The following is a 17451-nucleotide window of genomic DNA, read 5'->3' as shown; positions in this document are numbered from 1 at the left end:
TTAAATTACTTAAATTACTTTTTTATTTTACACTTTGACAGTAAGGTCTCATTAAATAACATTAACCAACAACATTTGTTAATATATATAAAACACATAGAATATATATAAGATGCATAGAATTGAATCTATATAATTAAATTACTTTTTTATTTTACACTTTGACAGTAAGGTCTCATTAAATAACATTAACCAACAATGAGCAATACATTTGTTACCATATTTATCAATCTTTGTTAACTGTTCATTGTTAGTTCATCAGATTATCTAAATAATAACTAAATGGGTCAATTAAATAATATAACGGATACAACATCTGATTTTAACAAAGTTTTAATACATTTTGAAATCAACATTAACTAAGATTAATAAATGTTTAAGTATTTTTCATTGTTAGTTCTTGTTAACCAATGCAAAGTGGAACCTTATTGTAAATATATACATTCGTACATTTATAATAAAAATTATATTCACATTTCCAGTCCTGAAAAACATGATTTTAAAATTTCCTGCTATTTCCATGTTTTCCATGGCCGTGGGAACCCCGTAGTGTGGTGGAAAGGGAAGAGGCTGGAGGAGAGGGGGATGAAAAAGAAAGAGGAAGACTGTAAACGAGTTTATGGATAAGCCTTTCACTCTCCATTAAACACAATGTGAAGTTGTAGCTGTTGTTTGTGCGTTTAAACGAGCCCTTACTCTAGACACTCTTCATCTGCGACACTCTACAACTGCCTATAGCCAGAGCTGCTGAATCTGCAAGAAAAGAGCAGTTCAAAGCCCACAAAAAGAAAGAAATTAAACTGGTGGACGCAGGTAAAACAAATAGCCATTACAGAGCCACATGTTTAGAGACAGGGTTCCCACTCTTTCGGACCAATGAATTTACAGGAATCATTCAAATCCACTAATGATGACTGATTCAGACACAGTTGGACTGATTTATTGGCAAGAAGAGTTTCAGATGTGTTCACATCAATTCAATATGGCATAAAATATGTTTTTGCATAAAATGTAAATATATATATATATATATACACACACACACACAATTTTATTCATTTACATAATGCATAAATATAAAACACATAGAATATATATAAGATGCATAGAATTGAATCTATATAATTAAATTACTTTTTTATTTTACACTTTGACAGTAAGGTCTCATTAAATAACATTAACCAACAATGAGCAATACATTTGTTACCATATTTATCAATCTTTGTTAACTGTTCATTGTTAGTTCATCAGATTATCTAAATAATAACTAAATGGGTCAATTAAATAATATAACGGATACAACATCTGATTTTAACAAAGTTTTAATACATTTTGAAATCAACATTAACTAAGATTAATAAATGTTTAAGTATTTTTCATTGTTAGTTCTTGTTAACCAATGCAAAGTGGAACCTTATTGTAAATATATACATTCGTACATTTATAATAAAAATTATATTCACATTTCCAGTCCTGAAAAACATGATATTAAAATTTCCTGCTATTTCCATGTTTTCCATGGCCGTGGGAACCCCGTAGTGTGGTGGAAAGGGAAGAGGCTGGAGGAGAGGGGGATGAAAAAGAAAGAGGAAGACTGTAAACGAGTGGAGCGCAGACTTACTAAGAGTCTTTGCCGCAGGGTTGGAGGGGACTGTGAGGGTGGGGGGCACAGAGGGGGCAGCCGGCCCTGATTTGACGGCAGACTGCCGTTTGCTCGGGTCAAGAGTGACCCTGGAGGAGGAAGGCAGACAGAGAAAGAGATAAAGGGAGGGAGGGAGGAAGAGAAGGAAACAGGGGAAGAGAAAGATAGATTGAGACAGTTTCAACATTAATAGAGCATTTCGTACTGTCAGAGGTTTATTAAAGAAAGTGTGTGATCTGCTCACAAATCTGATGACGTGAAGGTGACTCCTGAAGGTCGCTCAACATGGAGTCTGCTGCAGCTTACAGTGCGCTTTACTTCAAAGTTCAAACCCTGCCTATGAGCCACAACAGACTCCTCCCACCAAAAACCCTTCTTTAGGACGTGTCCATATCCTCTTATAGACTCAGGATAGCTGCGACACAGGCCTCCAGAGTGCATAAACTATATATTATATTACAGTACATTTCAAAGGTTGAGGATTTGTAAGGATGCATTAAATTGATAAAAAAGTGACAGTAAAGACTTTTACAAAAGATTTCCATTTCAAATAAACACTGTTCTTTTGAACCTTCTATTTAAACGATCCTGAAATATTATATATAGCAGCACTACTGTTTTCAGCATTGATAATAATAAGTGTTTTTTGAGCATCAAATCAGCATATTAGAATGATTTCTGAAGGATCATGTGACACTGAAGACTGGAGTAATGATGCTGAAAGTTCAGCTTTGCATCACAGGAATAAATTACATTTTACAATATATTAAAATGTAAATAGAAAACAGTTATTTTAAATTGTAATAATTTTTCACAACATTACTGTTTTTACTGTTTTTTTGATCAAATAAATGCAGTCTTGGTGACTTCTTTCAAAAACATTTAAAAAATCTTAATTATTCCAAACTTTTGAACATTACTGTGTATATAAATCTGGTAAAAACAACACTACCAATGAACCTGAAGAGAGATCCACCAATCAGAGATGAACCAAATCACTTTTGCCAGAGAAACAAAAACTGAGCTCAATAGTAGCCACTCACATTAAGTGACTTATTTAAGTCTCCGTATAGTCTCAAGCTAAACAAATATTTTGCTACAACCTTCAAAAATATTGTATTTTATACTCAGTCAGCACAAACCTGCACTGACTTAAAAACTGCAGATTTGATTTCTGCATTCATTTTAGATTTGATGGGATGAGTAGTTTATTCATACAAGGTCTTGTACCTTTGGTCATCATTGAAATCTAACCAGCACTGGTTTCTAGAACCAGAAGACCTTAATATTTTTTTAACCACCAGATGGCAGTGTGGGTCCATTATGTCTAAACCACCCATTACTAACAGGAGAAATCTTCCAAATTTTGGAATTTTCTATTTTAAATCATTTCATAATAATTTTCAATCATTTCAAATCTGTATTCATTGTAAATCAGAAATGAAACAGAAATATTTAGCAACATCATACAAGTCTTTACAGTCAATTTAAGGTCTCCTTTCTGAATAAAATTTATTAATTTCTTCAAATAATAATTAAAAATGATAAATATTACTGACCCCAAACTTTTGAATGGTATTGCAAATCAATACCTGTTTTACAAAGGGAGAGAAGAAAAAAAAAAAAACTTTTGTCCAGGAATCACGCAGAGCTATTGCAGATGAATGCTAAACTGACCTCTCTACACACTGTTCAGTTGTGAAAATACCGAAGCCCTTGTGGAATCAGTTGAATGATTCAAATGAAGTGTTTTTGCAATGCCAGATTAAGTCATACACATTGTTTTGCTCAATCAGCTTGTGCCATGCAAACATTTTGATTAGTAGCAATCAGTTAAAGAACGGTAGATTGATTTGATCTGATCACACTAGATGCAGGCAGCGTTTTAAAGCATGCTGTAATCAACCACTGAGAGAGCATTAAACTCCAAATCACTGCAATCAAATCACTATGGGTTAATGCGTCAGCCCCCGGACTCCTCTCATTACGTTAAAGACAGATTTACACCCCATGAACTCAGTGTCCTACCTTTTGGAAAACCTGAATGACATATTTCTACAACACAAGAATGAAAAAAAAGGATAGACATTACAAAGATGAACAAAATAAAACATTTCTAACGAACCCCTAGGAAAAAACACAAGAATGAAAAAAAAGGATAGACATTACAAAGATGAACAAAATAAACCATTTCTAACGAACCCCTAGGAAAAAACAAATAAATGAAGGAGGAGGTCAGGAAACCGGAAGGAAGAGTCAGGTCTAAATCGTATGGCAGAGGCACTGTAAAAACCGGTGCGTTTATGTATGTGAATGTGCGTTTACCTGCGCGTGAGTTTGGAGGTCAGCTTGGTGAGCAGGTTGTTGGCGTTACCGCGGCTGCGCGGCTGCGTAGGCGAGGCGGGTGGGCCGTTGTAGGTGGCTGTGCGACGATCTCTCAGCTGACCGTGGAAGGTGCTGCGGCTCGCGGAGCCTCGTGGGAAACGTGTTTTATCAGGTGTGGCAGCAGTGCTGATGCTGTGAGTGGAGGCACCCGGGTCCCGTGAGCCAGGAGACAACGTCACACTACAGACAGAGACAAAGTCAGGCTTGGTTTCACTAATGATGTGTTCCTGTAACTCAACTGGTACAGCAAGGCGCTAGGAACAGCTTCAACACACATAAAAGTAGAATACACCCTGAATGTAATGTAAGTGGCTGTGAAGTGGCAAACTGCATAAATGCCTGTTAAATATTAGGGTACAAAGTTTCAAAAAAGGCCTGCACACTATGAAGATGAAAAAAGACATATCAAGTACATATTAAGTACATCAATCAAGACACAGGAAGGGCAAACTGTACCTGTTCTCTTTCCCATTAGGAATGACAGAAAGGCGGTCTGTGTTGTTTCTCTCAGTGCACACGTACGTGTTTCTCCTTGACATGCCTCCTGATCCAGAGTTATTCTATGTGACAAGAGGAAAACTCCATGATCATGGGAACTACCGTGCAAAAGTTTGGGGTCGGAGAGATAGTACTGCTTCATATTAAAAAAATTCAGGATTCTTTGATGAAAAGAAATCTTTTGTAGCATTATAAATGTCTTTACTTTCACTTTTGATTATTTTTAATGCAGCATTGCAGAATAAACGCATTACATTCTTTAAAAAAAAATTTCTCCCGGACCCCAACTTTTGAATAGAATAGGGTGTATATAGATATATATATATATACACACATATACTTGTATATATATATATATATAAAACACACACATATATATAGAATAGTGTATATATATATATATATATATATATACACACACACACTGTCAGTATTCACGCTGTAGAAAATGAGAGAAACAGCAAGGGTGAACTCACATTAGGTGTGATGGAGTTTCCTCTCTTCCGGTCAAGTATTTCTGTTTTGTTGGGGTTGTTGGCATTACCCAGGAGTGGGCTGGGGGGACTGTGAGTGGGCGGCTTACGTGCTGTTACCCCGCATTCCTGCTTGACATCACCATCAGCTGTGACGGGAATCGTCCTCTTGGAGTTACTCAACGCCGAGTTAGCGACCACACCAACTGTGAAAGAGTCATTCGGGAGACTTTTTCAGCGAATATTCATATATGTGATTAATTTAATTAGTTAATAGGCATATCATGTAATTAAGTAGATGATAATTTTTAGTCAATTGATAGTCTGTGCATATATGCACATTTTGGATCCAAAAAGCTAATGTTTGACTCTGTAAAGAAAAAGTCACCTTGTTCACTATGGCGTCTGGATTTTCTGGATTCACTGGAGGAGACGCTTCTCTGGACCTTCAGGTGCGATGGTGATTGGCCGTTCATCTCACTGGTGAGTCTGGTCTTCGCCACGGAGAGATTACTATTGGAGCTGGATTCACTGACCTCCTACAAACACACAAAATCAGCAAGTCACATTTGTAGTACAGACCATAATATCAGTTGTGAGTAACCACTCTTCATTAGCAGCTCACCTCACTGGTCTTCCTTCCCAGCAGTAGGTATATGGCTGTGATCTCGTCATAGTTCATTTTGGACAAAGACTCTTGGATCTTTTCTCTGGAGAAGCCCATTCCTTCTATCACATCTGGAGAATGACACACAGAAAGAATTCAGATCAATTTTAGAGTCTCCTTCCAGTTTAGATCTTTACACCGTACGTTTTTTGTTACTATTACTATTATTATTGCTCATACTTAGGTTTAGGGTTTATGGGAGCACACAAGTAATCCCAAACTATTTGTAGCAAGAAAATGAATGATATCTACAATGAGGGCTGCTGTCTACCAAATCAGACACTAATGGAAGACTATCGCATCTGAGTCTTTTAGAGATTCAGAATAATTAAACATTAAACATAATTAAACACGCAACATGTTAGCATAAACGTATCACACATCACCCCCTCAGTTGCTATGCAGACACTATAAACCAGTAGGTCGATACCCAGAGATAAATCCAGTTTATTTGTAAGAATGTTACTGAGTCATCCGCTCCTCCTACACATGCTAACAATACACAGATCCATCCTGTAGCCACCCATTCACTGTTCCTTAAAAGAGAATGCGCTGTACCTTCCGTTTTCAACTGAAATAACATTTGTTAGGTAACACTTTACAACAAGGATCTGTACATTAAGATTAGTTACTGCAATGGCTAACATGCACACTATTTTATAGCATTTACTAATACTGGATAATGGTCATTTTACATACACTACCATTCAAACATTTAGGTCAGTATGATTTTTTGTTTTTATTTTTTAAAATACTACTCAGCAAGGATGCTTTAAATGAATCAAAAGTGACAGTAAAGACATTTTACAGACTTCTAAAGATTTCTATGTTTTCAACAATGATAATAATAAGAAATGTTTCTAAAACAGCAACTCAGCATATTAGAATGACAGAAAGACTGGAGAAATGAATGTTGAAAATTCAGCTTTGCATCACAGAAATAAATTACATTTGAAAATGTATACAAAATGAAATTTCAATATAACTTTTGAACTACTAATAGATTTTAAACATTAAGTCCATTAGTTAATGGAAAACGAACATAATTAATGAATAATAGACCATTTATGAATTCACATTAACCTTAATTCATAAATGCTGTAAAATTAATAATAATGTTCCTGTGGCTCAGTGGTAGAGCATTGCGTTAGCAGCGCAAAAGGTCGTGGGTTCGATTCCCAGGGAACACACATACTGGTCAAAAATGTATAGCCTGAATGCACTGGAAGTCGCTTTGGAGCGTCTGCTAAATGCATAAATTATTATTAAACTATAAATTAAATTATATAATAAAAATGGTGTTTGTTAGTTCATGATAACTAATGCATTAACTAATGCAGTAGCACTTGACTGTCCTGTTCTGCATATACATATGAGCTTATAGTACATAGAATAAATGGGAAAAAACTAGGAACTAACCGTGAACATAACCTTAACCCATGTTAAGTCCATTTAGTTACCTTAAATTACTCAGTACTTTCTTGGGTAAATACACTGTAATTACACAGTAATTAAATTACACAGTACACATTGTAAAATAAAGTGCAACCACTAATGTTAATAAATTGAATCTCACTGTAAAGTGTCAATTATTTATTTATTTTTCAATTATTATTTATTGCTTGATATTACAAACTGGTGTTTCTTACCATATTGTTTTAATGCATTATCTTAATTATGAACACACTGGTTTGTAGTGCAAACTGTTTTATCGTTTACTGCACTTGTTCTTCTCGTTATTTCTCTACAGCGTCTAATGAACCGGATGTCTTGCACATTCACAGAAAACAGCGTACTTATGCGTTGAAAAATAAGGTGGACAAAATAGACGGGAATTGTTTGTTATTCATTTTGGATAAAAGAATCTGTCAAAAGCATAAATGTAAATGTAACTGAATGTAATGAGCCAGTATTTTATGAACGCAAAAGTCGAAAAGCTTAAACAGAAGAACCCAGACCCACCAGTTTATCTAGCAACTAAATAAAAAATAAAAAAAAACCTGAATGCTTAGGAGTTTTCAAGAGGGCATCTACATGTTGAGGCAATGGATGTAGTGAAGAAGTGCCAGTCGGATGTTGTGTGATGGAAAGCTCTCTATTAATGCATGTTCCAGAGTGAAACAAGATGGAAAGATATATTTCATGAGCCTGAATTAAGCCTTCTCCTTTCACTCAGATCTGACTTTAATGGGCTCATGGGAATCCACATGTTGGTTGACTTAAGTGCTTTCCTTCAAAGAGCCAAAGCTCCCCATTTCACCTCCTCTCCATACACACATACACAAGGGCCTCTGTGGGCTGCCAGGCTCCAGCATGCTCCTCTCAACGTGAGGCTTCTCTCAAAGTGGGGGCGGGAGGCTAGACGAGCGCAGTCACCATGTATTCTGGCTTCAACATTCAAGTGTTCTTGTTCCTGCAGATTCCTCAATAAGTAACCAGGTGTGCGCTCATGTGTATGTGTGGTTATGCTTGCAGGCGTATGTACGCAGCTGCGGATCGTTTGCAGATAAGCATGCAAGGCTGGGGTGCACAGCATTGCCTCGTGCATCTGCGAGCTACCGTACTGGGAGTCATGTGATCATATCACATTGCGACACGGGAGATCCTCGCTGAGATCGAGCGAGAGAGGGAGGAGTAGACATCTGAGAAGTCAGCTGCTGGGTATTACGCAATACCGCACACTAACAAGTGTGCCCTCTATGCCCTCATTTCATTGTCTCTGGATGCTTTCTCTCAGTGTTGTGATAAGAGTGCAGATATAAATAAACATTTTCCTCGGCTTGCTCTAATAGAAGATAGAAGGTGGCAAATGAACTAACTGCAGTGTAGTTTCCTCTTACCTATTCTCTTCTGGTCAGAGATGTCGGCCTCTGGTTCAAGGAAGGGTTTGAGTTCATCGTCATCAAAGCCAGCATTGATCCAGCGTTCCTTCATTATTTGCTGAAGGAGAAAGATCAGAAACCATCACCTCCAGCCTGAGATTTACTGCAAATAGAAATTTCTCAATATTTTTCAGCCTTTGGTAGTCAGTATATCTAGATATGTATGTATTTGCTCTCAGAGTAATTTTTATCAGACCATTTTTATTGACCAAAAAATTAAATAAAAATAATTTTTAAACATTTTCACGGAATATTTCTGAGCAATGACTGCTTAATTTTATACAAAACATGCTATGAAAAATGTCTATTAAAAGATCGAAAAAGAAGGCACAACCAACCAGAAAAGAGGTGAAGACAGACAGATAGAAGATGGCTAGAGACGGAGAGACTAACCTCTAACGTTCCTCTTTTGGCTGGGTTTAGGACCAGGAATCTCTTGAGAAGGCTCTCACAATCAGTGGACATGTAAAAAGGGATCCTATATTTACCACGTAACACACGTTCACGCAGTTCCTGTGGAAAACACACAGCAGTAAGTATACAGTGACGCGCACAAACACATATAAACATCGATAAAGTGAAGATGAACCTTGAGATTCTGTCCATCGAAGGGCAGGGAGCCGCTGACCAGCGTATAGAGTATGACGCCTAAACTCCACACGTCCACCTCCGGCCCGTCGTACTTCTTACCCTGAAAGAGCTCGGGGGCAGCGTAAGGGGGGCTGCCGCAGAACGTGTCCAGCTTATTTCCCACCATGAACTCGTTACTGAAGCCAAAGTCAGCTATCTTAATGTTCATATCAGCATCTAGCAGCAGGTTTTCAGCCTGGAGAAACACACAGATCACTTTTAGCGTCTCTTCATCTTGTTTGATTGTACACTTTAATACAATCATACATGTCATATCCCTGTTGTAATAGTTTTTGCACAAAACGAGAAAACAAAACTATAACTTCTTACCTTCAGGTCTCGGTGAACAATGTGTTTTTGGTGACAATACTGCACAGCGGACACAATCTGTACAAAACAAGTACAAAAGGATTGAGATCATTGAATATATCAATTCAATCAGTCGTTTTACCTTTAAAAATGATTTAAACAACTAATAACCTTGTTTTGATAAGCAGGGAAAAACATTAAAATTACAATATTGCAGAAGGATCATGTCAAAAAGAGGCTTCAAGGTAATGCCATTTTTTATGTTTTTTTTTCTTTTTTCTTTATATGTGCAGAGACAACCTGATTTGTTGGTTGATTTTGACGGTGAGTAAATGACCATTTTTACACCATTATAAAGTACAATTAAAAATTTTGGGGTCAGTAAGAATTTTAAAAGAAATTAATACTTTTATTCAGCAAGGACGTATTAAATTGGTCAAAAGTAACCGTAAAGAATTTATAATAAAGATTTTTATATCAAATACATGCTGTTTCTCTAACTTTCTATTAATCAAAGAATCCTAAACATTTTTTTATTGTTTTAATGACATTTGAAAATATATAAAAATAGGTTATCTTGTGGTTATCTTGAGTTATCTTGAATTGTAAAAATATTTTACAATATTAATGTTTTTATTGTATTTTTGATCAAATAAATGCAGCCTTGGTGAGCAGAACAGACTTATTTCAAACAGATTAAAACTTTCCAACTCCAAACTTTTCTGTGCGCTAATACATTGTTATTGTTTTTTTTAGCCCACTAGCACCACTGTCGCTAACCCCCCCCCCCCATTTGTACTGGCAAAACTGTAACTTCTTTAGCTATTGATTTAAAAAAAAAAAAAGTTTTTAATGAACGTGGAAACTTTTACACTTGCATCCAATCAGTCGTAATGACACATAGATATTACTAAATACATTTCAGAAAAAGGACATTGGTCCAGGCCAAGCTTGTCATGGGTTGTCGACTCACATTAATAGCTTTTTTCCAAAATTCAATGGTTTGCATTGATTGGCTCTTCTGTTTCACAGATTTGGCCAGCCTCAACCCTGCTGATAATGACTAACCGCTCTATCCCCAGTTAAAGTATGACGCAACACTAAACACGCTCCAAGTGCAGAGAATACGGCACAGTTGAGCACAACATTACTTTTACTGCATTCCTACTTACTGTCAGTGTCTTCGGTCTCTCCACATTTTAGTGCAGTGACATTGAGTAACCTCACATAACCTACTTGTGTTAAAGGGCTCTTGTCAGATTTAATGTAATAACAGTCAAGACATGTGGGTTTAGTGGGCTGGGGTCATTACTGGACACAACAGCCTCAGATGAGGCTGATGAACTCATTTAAACTCACACCGAGTAGAAAACTAATCACAGTGCGTGTCTAACATGTCGACAGAAAACAGTAAGAGAACTGCACCTGTCTAAATTTAGCTCTGGCCTCTTTCTCTTTCATCCTCCCATGAGCCACTAGATAGTCAAACACCTCACCTGCATGAGACACAGAGCACAGAGGTCAGAGATAAACACTCGGGAAAGACAAGGGTGCAAAATGAAACTTTCATATATATATACACACAGTATATACAGTCAAACCAAAATTTATTCAGACACCTTCAGCATTTCTCACATTACATCACAGTTTATTCACTATAGTTTAGAAAGTGGTAATAAAATATGACAAGAACTCAGAGTTAAACTGTGTAAGAAAAATTCATCTTGATAATTTCAGATAACACTTAAGCGAAACATGGTCAGGTCAAAGTGTCTGAATATGTTTTGGTCCCAAATGTTTATCAATTTTACTGGTAGTCCACTGAATGAAGAATTTTTGGGTATATTATGTCAGTTTACTTTATTTTGCTATCCTCACTTTACATAAATGAACTATAGTGTCCTGCACCCCCTAGTAAAAAAAATAACATGTTGAAAGAAAACAGTAAGAGAACTGCACCTGTCTAAATTTAGCTCTGGCCTCTCTTTCTTTCATCCTCCCATGAGCCACTAGATAGTCAAACACCTCACCTGCATGAGACACAGAGCACAGAGGTCAGAGATAAACACTCGGGAAAGACAAGGGTGCAAAATGAAACTTTCTCTCTCTCTCTCTCTCTCTCACACACACACTTACCTCCGCTGGCATATTCCATCACAAGAAACAGTGTTTTCTCAGTCTCTATCACCTCAAACAGTTTGACTATAAAGAGAGAGACAGGCAATTATAAAGAAGAGAGAAATAATAAACATAAATGCAAAGGAAAAATAAGTTTCTTTAAGGTCAAATCAGGTACAGATCTTGAGCTATTTAAGAATGTCTAATGCTAAACTTTATTTTGCTATCCTCACTTTACATAAATGAACTATAGTGTCCTGCACCCCCTAGTAAAAAAAATATCAAAAATTAGTTTTTCTAAATCTGGTGTCTGAATAATTTTTGGTTTGACTGTATATTAGAAAATGTTGCCTAGGCAAATAAATGAAATCACATAGGTTTAAGTTGAAGTACCACAATTACTCAAGCTGAAAAAAATAAATTTAAGCTAAACAAATATTTTAAAAAACGACAATCAGATAGATGACTAAAACTCAAATTAAAATTATAATAGTATTTAAATAATACTATAACACTGTGATTTAAATAACAAGCAAATGAATATGGCAATCATTCAATACCATGGTATACATCAAAACACAATGATAATATCAACTGTGACCATCACTGTTCCATAATAGCACAATGATTTTTGTAAGAGAGGTTTCACCACCCGCCTCGCTCTCATGAGCTTTATTTTTCCATCTCTTTGGAAATCATTTCTTATTCATAAACCTTCCTCTTTACATTTAAAAGCATGTTCCACATCTTCCCATTTAGTTGAATGTCTGTCTGTCGTGAAACACCATGCAGCTCTCTCTCTCTCATGCTCTACCACCGACAGTGTGTCTAAATATAGGCTAGTGATACAGAAAGCCCCTCTGTGTGAAGACATGACGACGTGTCTGCCTCCGATAATCATTATGCCATTTGCAAACAGGAACTGACAACAAATGTGGGAGAATCAATTACACTAAAGAAGAAGAACATTATCTAAGCCACTACTTATGGGCTGTTGTACTGATTCAAAAAAGGGGGGAAAGTAGAAACAAGTGTGTCCATGTGTGTGTTTCAGTGTTCTTTTGGGATCATTTACATATTATTATAGTTAATACAATAACTATAATAATAATAAATTAAATTAGTTTTTATTTTTTAATTTTCAGTTTTCATTTTACAATGAAATGAGTCATTTTGTTATGTTTTTGTCATTTTTATTTTAGTTCTATTTAGTTTTAATTAATTTTATTTCAGTTTTAGTCATTTAAGTACTTCAACTTAAACATTTTTTTTTTTCACTTAGTGGCCAAATGCAACATTTTTAATTTTCATTTAGTTTTTCACCTAATATTAATATTTTATTTCATTAATACAATTTTATTTATTTATTTATTTTTTCCAAAAATGTATTTAGTTAACAACACTGGTGTGTGCATATAAACATGCTTACCAATATTTGGGTGGTTTAAATTCTTCATGATTGTGACTTCTCTGGAAAGCTGTTGAAGAGAAGATCATAATTAATTGTAACCAACATGTCACAATGAATTGTTAAACAAAAGCTTAGCACCATCTTTCAGCATTAACATGAAACAGGAAGCTAAATACAGCTGGACTGTGTCATTGTCATAGTGAACAGAGTGCTTCCTTTTCAGTGGAAACTAGCGTCAAGTGCTATTCATTATTGATCTCTTAAAAAAAAAAGGCTGAATCCTCCCCTCTCAATGGAATGGAAGAGTCATGCATCTTTAATAGCGCTATAGTAAGCAGACTGTGTTCCTGAGCTGTTAGCACATACTGTTTTCCTCGTCCCACTTTCACAAGTGTAGCTGTAGCTTCGGAGATGGTGCGAAAGACGCAGTGCGATTTTGGAGCGCAGGGAAACACTTTCAGTACATTATAAACCCAATCCAATTCTCACCACACTACATTCTGTGAGTTATACCAAACTCGTAACCTTTTTTCAACTATCAAACACTGAGGCCACTGCAGAACTTATATATTCAAGAACAACATGTACATTTCGATACAAATGCAGATATCACCATACTTCCCCAGTTGATTAATCATTGTACTGTACAATTTTTATTTATTTTTTTACAAGTTTAAATATGCATTATCTAATTAAATGTGCACAAACTTGCATACATTTCCAGAATAGAAACCTGAACATTGAATAAAAGCAGGTTCAAAATTCCTGTTTGAATTTGTTTATATACTAGAGGTAAAAGTTTTTACAGAGGGGATCTTAGATATCTCTTTTTATCATTCCATAAATCAGAAAATACTGTCAAAACAGACAGAAAAACAATGTTTTAAGGAATAAAATGTTATTTAAATTAGACAAATGATATATGAACAGAGCCCTCTGTAAAAAATCTTCAGAAATTATAGATAGGAATAAAACTGTAAAGTTTGGTGAATGTAAGTGGAGATTTCTGACTCAGTGCATGAGGAAAAACTCAATTTGAGAAAACAGCCTTTAAAGACATGGATTGTAATTGAAATCCACAGATGCAAATAGAAAACTTGTAATAAAATAAACACTTAAGTAAAGTCAGTAAGTAACACAAAGTAGGTCAGTAAGTAAATTATTATTATTATTCAGAAGAAATACATTTTTATTCAGCAAGGATGCATTAAATTGATTACAAGTGACAGCAAAGATTTTTTATAATGTTACAAAAGATTTATATTTCAAATAAATGCGGTTCCTTTGAACTTTCTATTCAAAGAAAGTTCAGCTTTGCCAACACAGCAATAAAATACATTTTCAAATATATTAAAGGGGTCATATGATGCGATTTCATTTTTTCCTTTCTCTTTGGAGTGTTACAAGCTCTTGGTGCATAAAGAAGATCTGTAAAGTTGTAAATACTAAAGTCTCTAATCCAAAGAGATATTCTTTATAAAAGTTAAGAGTCAACCACGCCTACCTAAAACGGCTCGTTCTGTTGTTTGTCATTTCTCCGATCACAAATGCAGACATGGTTTTATGTTTACGCAGCGCAATGCAAGGCAACGCGTAAAAAGACAGTATAAGTCATTATAATCCGTAATTATGTCCCCACTGGATGCAACAAATGCCTCGTTTGTAATGGGTTTTAATGTTTTTGTGTCGTCGCTCCGGCTGGGACACGCCAGGTTTTCCGTCTCACGCTTGAGGTATTCGGCCAATCACAACGCACTGGATAGCTGGCCAATCACAGCATACCTCGCTTTTTCAGACCGATGAGTTTTGTAAAAATCGACGCGTTTCAAAAAGGCGGTGCATAGAGGAGAAACAATAAATGTACAGTATGTGGAAAATAATGTGTTTTTTTTACTTTAAACCGCATAACAACATTTCATTACACGAAATACACAAAATAATGTTCTTTTTAGCAGCATCATATGACCCCTTTCAAATTTATTTTAAATTGTTCTATATAAATTGTAATAATACTTCACAATATTATTGTTTTTCTGATCAACTACATGCAATTCTTTCAAAAATCTTACTGACCCCAAACTTTTGAATGGTAGTGCATAAGTACAAAGCCACACAGGGTTTCAATGCACATGATTCATAGAGATCAGTGTTTTGAATCAGTTCATTGAAACAGACCGTTTAAACTGACTGACATTCATGAATCAAACTAACACCATTTTTGCGATTTTTGCTAAGTACAAGTACAATGCCAGCAAAATAATTGTGAAAATATCATAAATATTCACTATCACAATATCAGCCCTAATACTCATGCAAGTAATATTTTCAAAGTCCCATGACCACTGCTCTCTGAATACAGCAAACTGCCGATGATAAGAGACGAAAAAAATAAGGGGGAGAGAGAGAAAGATAGGAGGGGAAAACTTTCCAAGCTGCAAATCAATAGTGAATTGTCTCTGTACTATCAGCCTAAAAGTTTGGTGAAGCACAGAGGTCTGGGAAAGGCCAGATAAGACTCTGTGTCTATTGATTTATAGCACGACTCAAATTATGCCATTATGTTCTTATGTTCTCAGGCAGAGGCACTGTCAAAATGTCTGAATCAATCAACTCCTGATCAAAGACATTCAGATCTGTTGATTAAGACAAGATCAATGCTTCTTTAAAACATTTAAGATAAAACGGGGGAATATCATAAAAGCCATACATAAAGGGGGTCCAAACATTTTTCATTTTACATTTCATGTTATACTATTTTATTTCAGTTTCAAATTAATTTCTGATTTATATTTTCACATAATTCTCAAATTTTTCTAAAGATTTTCTTCTTTTTCTCTCAGCTCTCACACTCTCTCTCCCTTTGGTGCACCATCTTAACGCCTCTGTGATGACTAAAGAACACCAGTCCACAGCAGAACATCTCACTTCAGTCGAGGAACCAGACCTAGTGTGGAGCTCAAACACCCACGCACAATTACACAACGTCACAACCTCCAACTCACAACAACACACATGCACAATCATGAGGACACGTGCTAGAGTAACACAACCTGGAAATTCCTAAAAACATCATTTGCATTGCTGACTGCTGAAGCAGTGGAGCTGCATGCAGTGAAGATAGAAACAGACTGAAACAGAAATAAGTGGCACATACCTAAGATGGTGATATAATTTCCACTCGCCTCCACGATTTTCAGAAACAGTGTTATTAAAGGGGTCATATGACGTTACTAAAAAGAACATTATGTTGTGTATTTGGTGTAATGAAATGTGTTTATGCGGTTTAAGGTTCAAAAAACACATTATTTTCCACATACTGTACATTATTGTTTCTACTCTATGCCCCGCCTTTCTAAAACGCGTAGATTTTTACAACGCTCATCGGTCTGAAAAGCGAGGTGTGCTCTGATTGGCCAGCTATCCAGTGCGTTGTGATTGGCCGAATACCTCAAGCGTGAGACGGAAATGTTACCCCCCTTGCCATATTGTGATGATGCCCTGTCAGGCCGGAGCGATGATTCAAAAACATGAAAACCCATTATAAACGAGGCATTCGATGCATCCAGTCATCCAGGACATAAATATGGATTATAATGACTTATACTGTCTTTTTACACGTTGCGTTGCAGCGCGCCGCAAAACATAAAACCATGTCTGCATTTGTGATCGGAAAAATGACAAACAACAAGCGCTACTCTACACTGCCCAAAAAACTCGCTTTAAATATAAAAAAAATATAAAAACTCTTTAAATATAAAAAACGTACTTACAATCTGTGAGTCAGAACAGCCGGCATTGTAGTCTACTCTACCAGGATCAGGAAACAGTCCTCCATAAAATGTGCTGCACACATCTGAATATTTGGGTTGAACTGTTCTGGAACAGTGTTGTAAATACAACTTAACCACTGATTTCTAGTCATGTCCATTTTTGGAAGGCCAAACAAAGTAGTTTCGCTTTCACAACGAAACACACAGCGTCTCCGCGACATGGCGGCGGCAGCAACAATACTACGGCGAGAATAAAAGTTACGCCTATTTCTTTGTGTGAACATTTGGGCGGCGTAATGCAAATCTTCCCACATCGTGACGTAGACATGTGGGGGCGTGTTAGAACGAGCCATTTTAGGTAGGCGTGGTTAACTCTTAACTTTTATAAAGAATATCTCTTTGGATTTGAGACTGTAGTCTTTGCAACTTTACAGATCTTCTTTATGCACCAAGAGCTTGTAACACTCCAAAGAGAAAGGAAAAAATGAAATCGCATCATATGACCCCTTTAAAAAAAAAAAAGTATGTCATATCCACAAAAATATCAAGTAGCACAACTGTTTTCAACATTGATAATAATAAAATAAAATAAAAATTTGAGCAGCAAATCAGCACATAAGAATGATTTCTGATGGATCATGTGACACTGAAGACTGGAGTAATGAT

At 36.0% G+C, this 17451-nt stretch overlaps 1 protein-coding gene across 7 annotated transcripts in view; it reads right to left on the bottom strand.

Moving 5' to 3' along the window:
* The window catches only part of LOC107708428 (MAP/microtubule affinity-regulating kinase 3-like), a 32566-nt gene that overhangs the window by 7764 nt on the left and 7351 nt on the right, over window positions 1-17451 (bottom strand). For 3 of the 7 annotated variants that reach the window (XM_016512644.1, XM_016512645.1, XM_016512649.1), the window contains exons 4-15: window positions 13034-13082; window positions 11623-11688; window positions 10912-10982; window positions 9508-9564; window positions 9137-9373; window positions 8941-9060; window positions 8506-8605; window positions 5624-5736; window positions 5387-5537; window positions 5002-5204; window positions 4484-4587; window positions 3968-4207 (exon numbers count right to left, since the gene is read on the bottom strand). In XM_016512644.1, coding sequence (XP_016368130.1) covers window positions 3968-4207; window positions 4484-4587; window positions 5002-5204; window positions 5387-5537; window positions 5624-5736; window positions 8506-8605; window positions 8941-9060; window positions 9137-9373; window positions 9508-9564; window positions 10912-10982; window positions 11623-11688; window positions 13034-13082 — 1511 coding nt within the window. Of the gene's footprint in view, window positions 1-1621; window positions 1732-3670; window positions 3698-3967; window positions 4208-4483; window positions 4588-5001; window positions 5205-5386; window positions 5538-5623; window positions 5737-8505; window positions 8606-8940; window positions 9061-9136; window positions 9374-9507; window positions 9565-10911; window positions 10983-11445; window positions 11517-11622; window positions 11689-13033; window positions 13083-17451 lie in introns of all 7 variants that reach the window. The other 4 variants (XM_016512651.1, XM_016512650.1, XM_016512648.1 and 1 more) reach the window with 3 other exon arrangements.

This window comes from Sinocyclocheilus rhinocerous, unplaced genomic scaffold, assembly GCF_001515625.1.
Source record: "Sinocyclocheilus rhinocerous isolate Xijiao unplaced genomic scaffold, SAMN03320098_v1.1 scaffold295, whole genome shotgun sequence".
In the NCBI taxonomy this organism is placed as follows: domain Eukaryota; kingdom Metazoa; phylum Chordata; class Actinopteri; order Cypriniformes; family Cyprinidae; genus Sinocyclocheilus; species Sinocyclocheilus rhinocerous.
The sequence above is the reverse complement of the archived record's forward strand: the minus strand, read 5'-3'. Positions and strand labels throughout refer to the sequence as shown.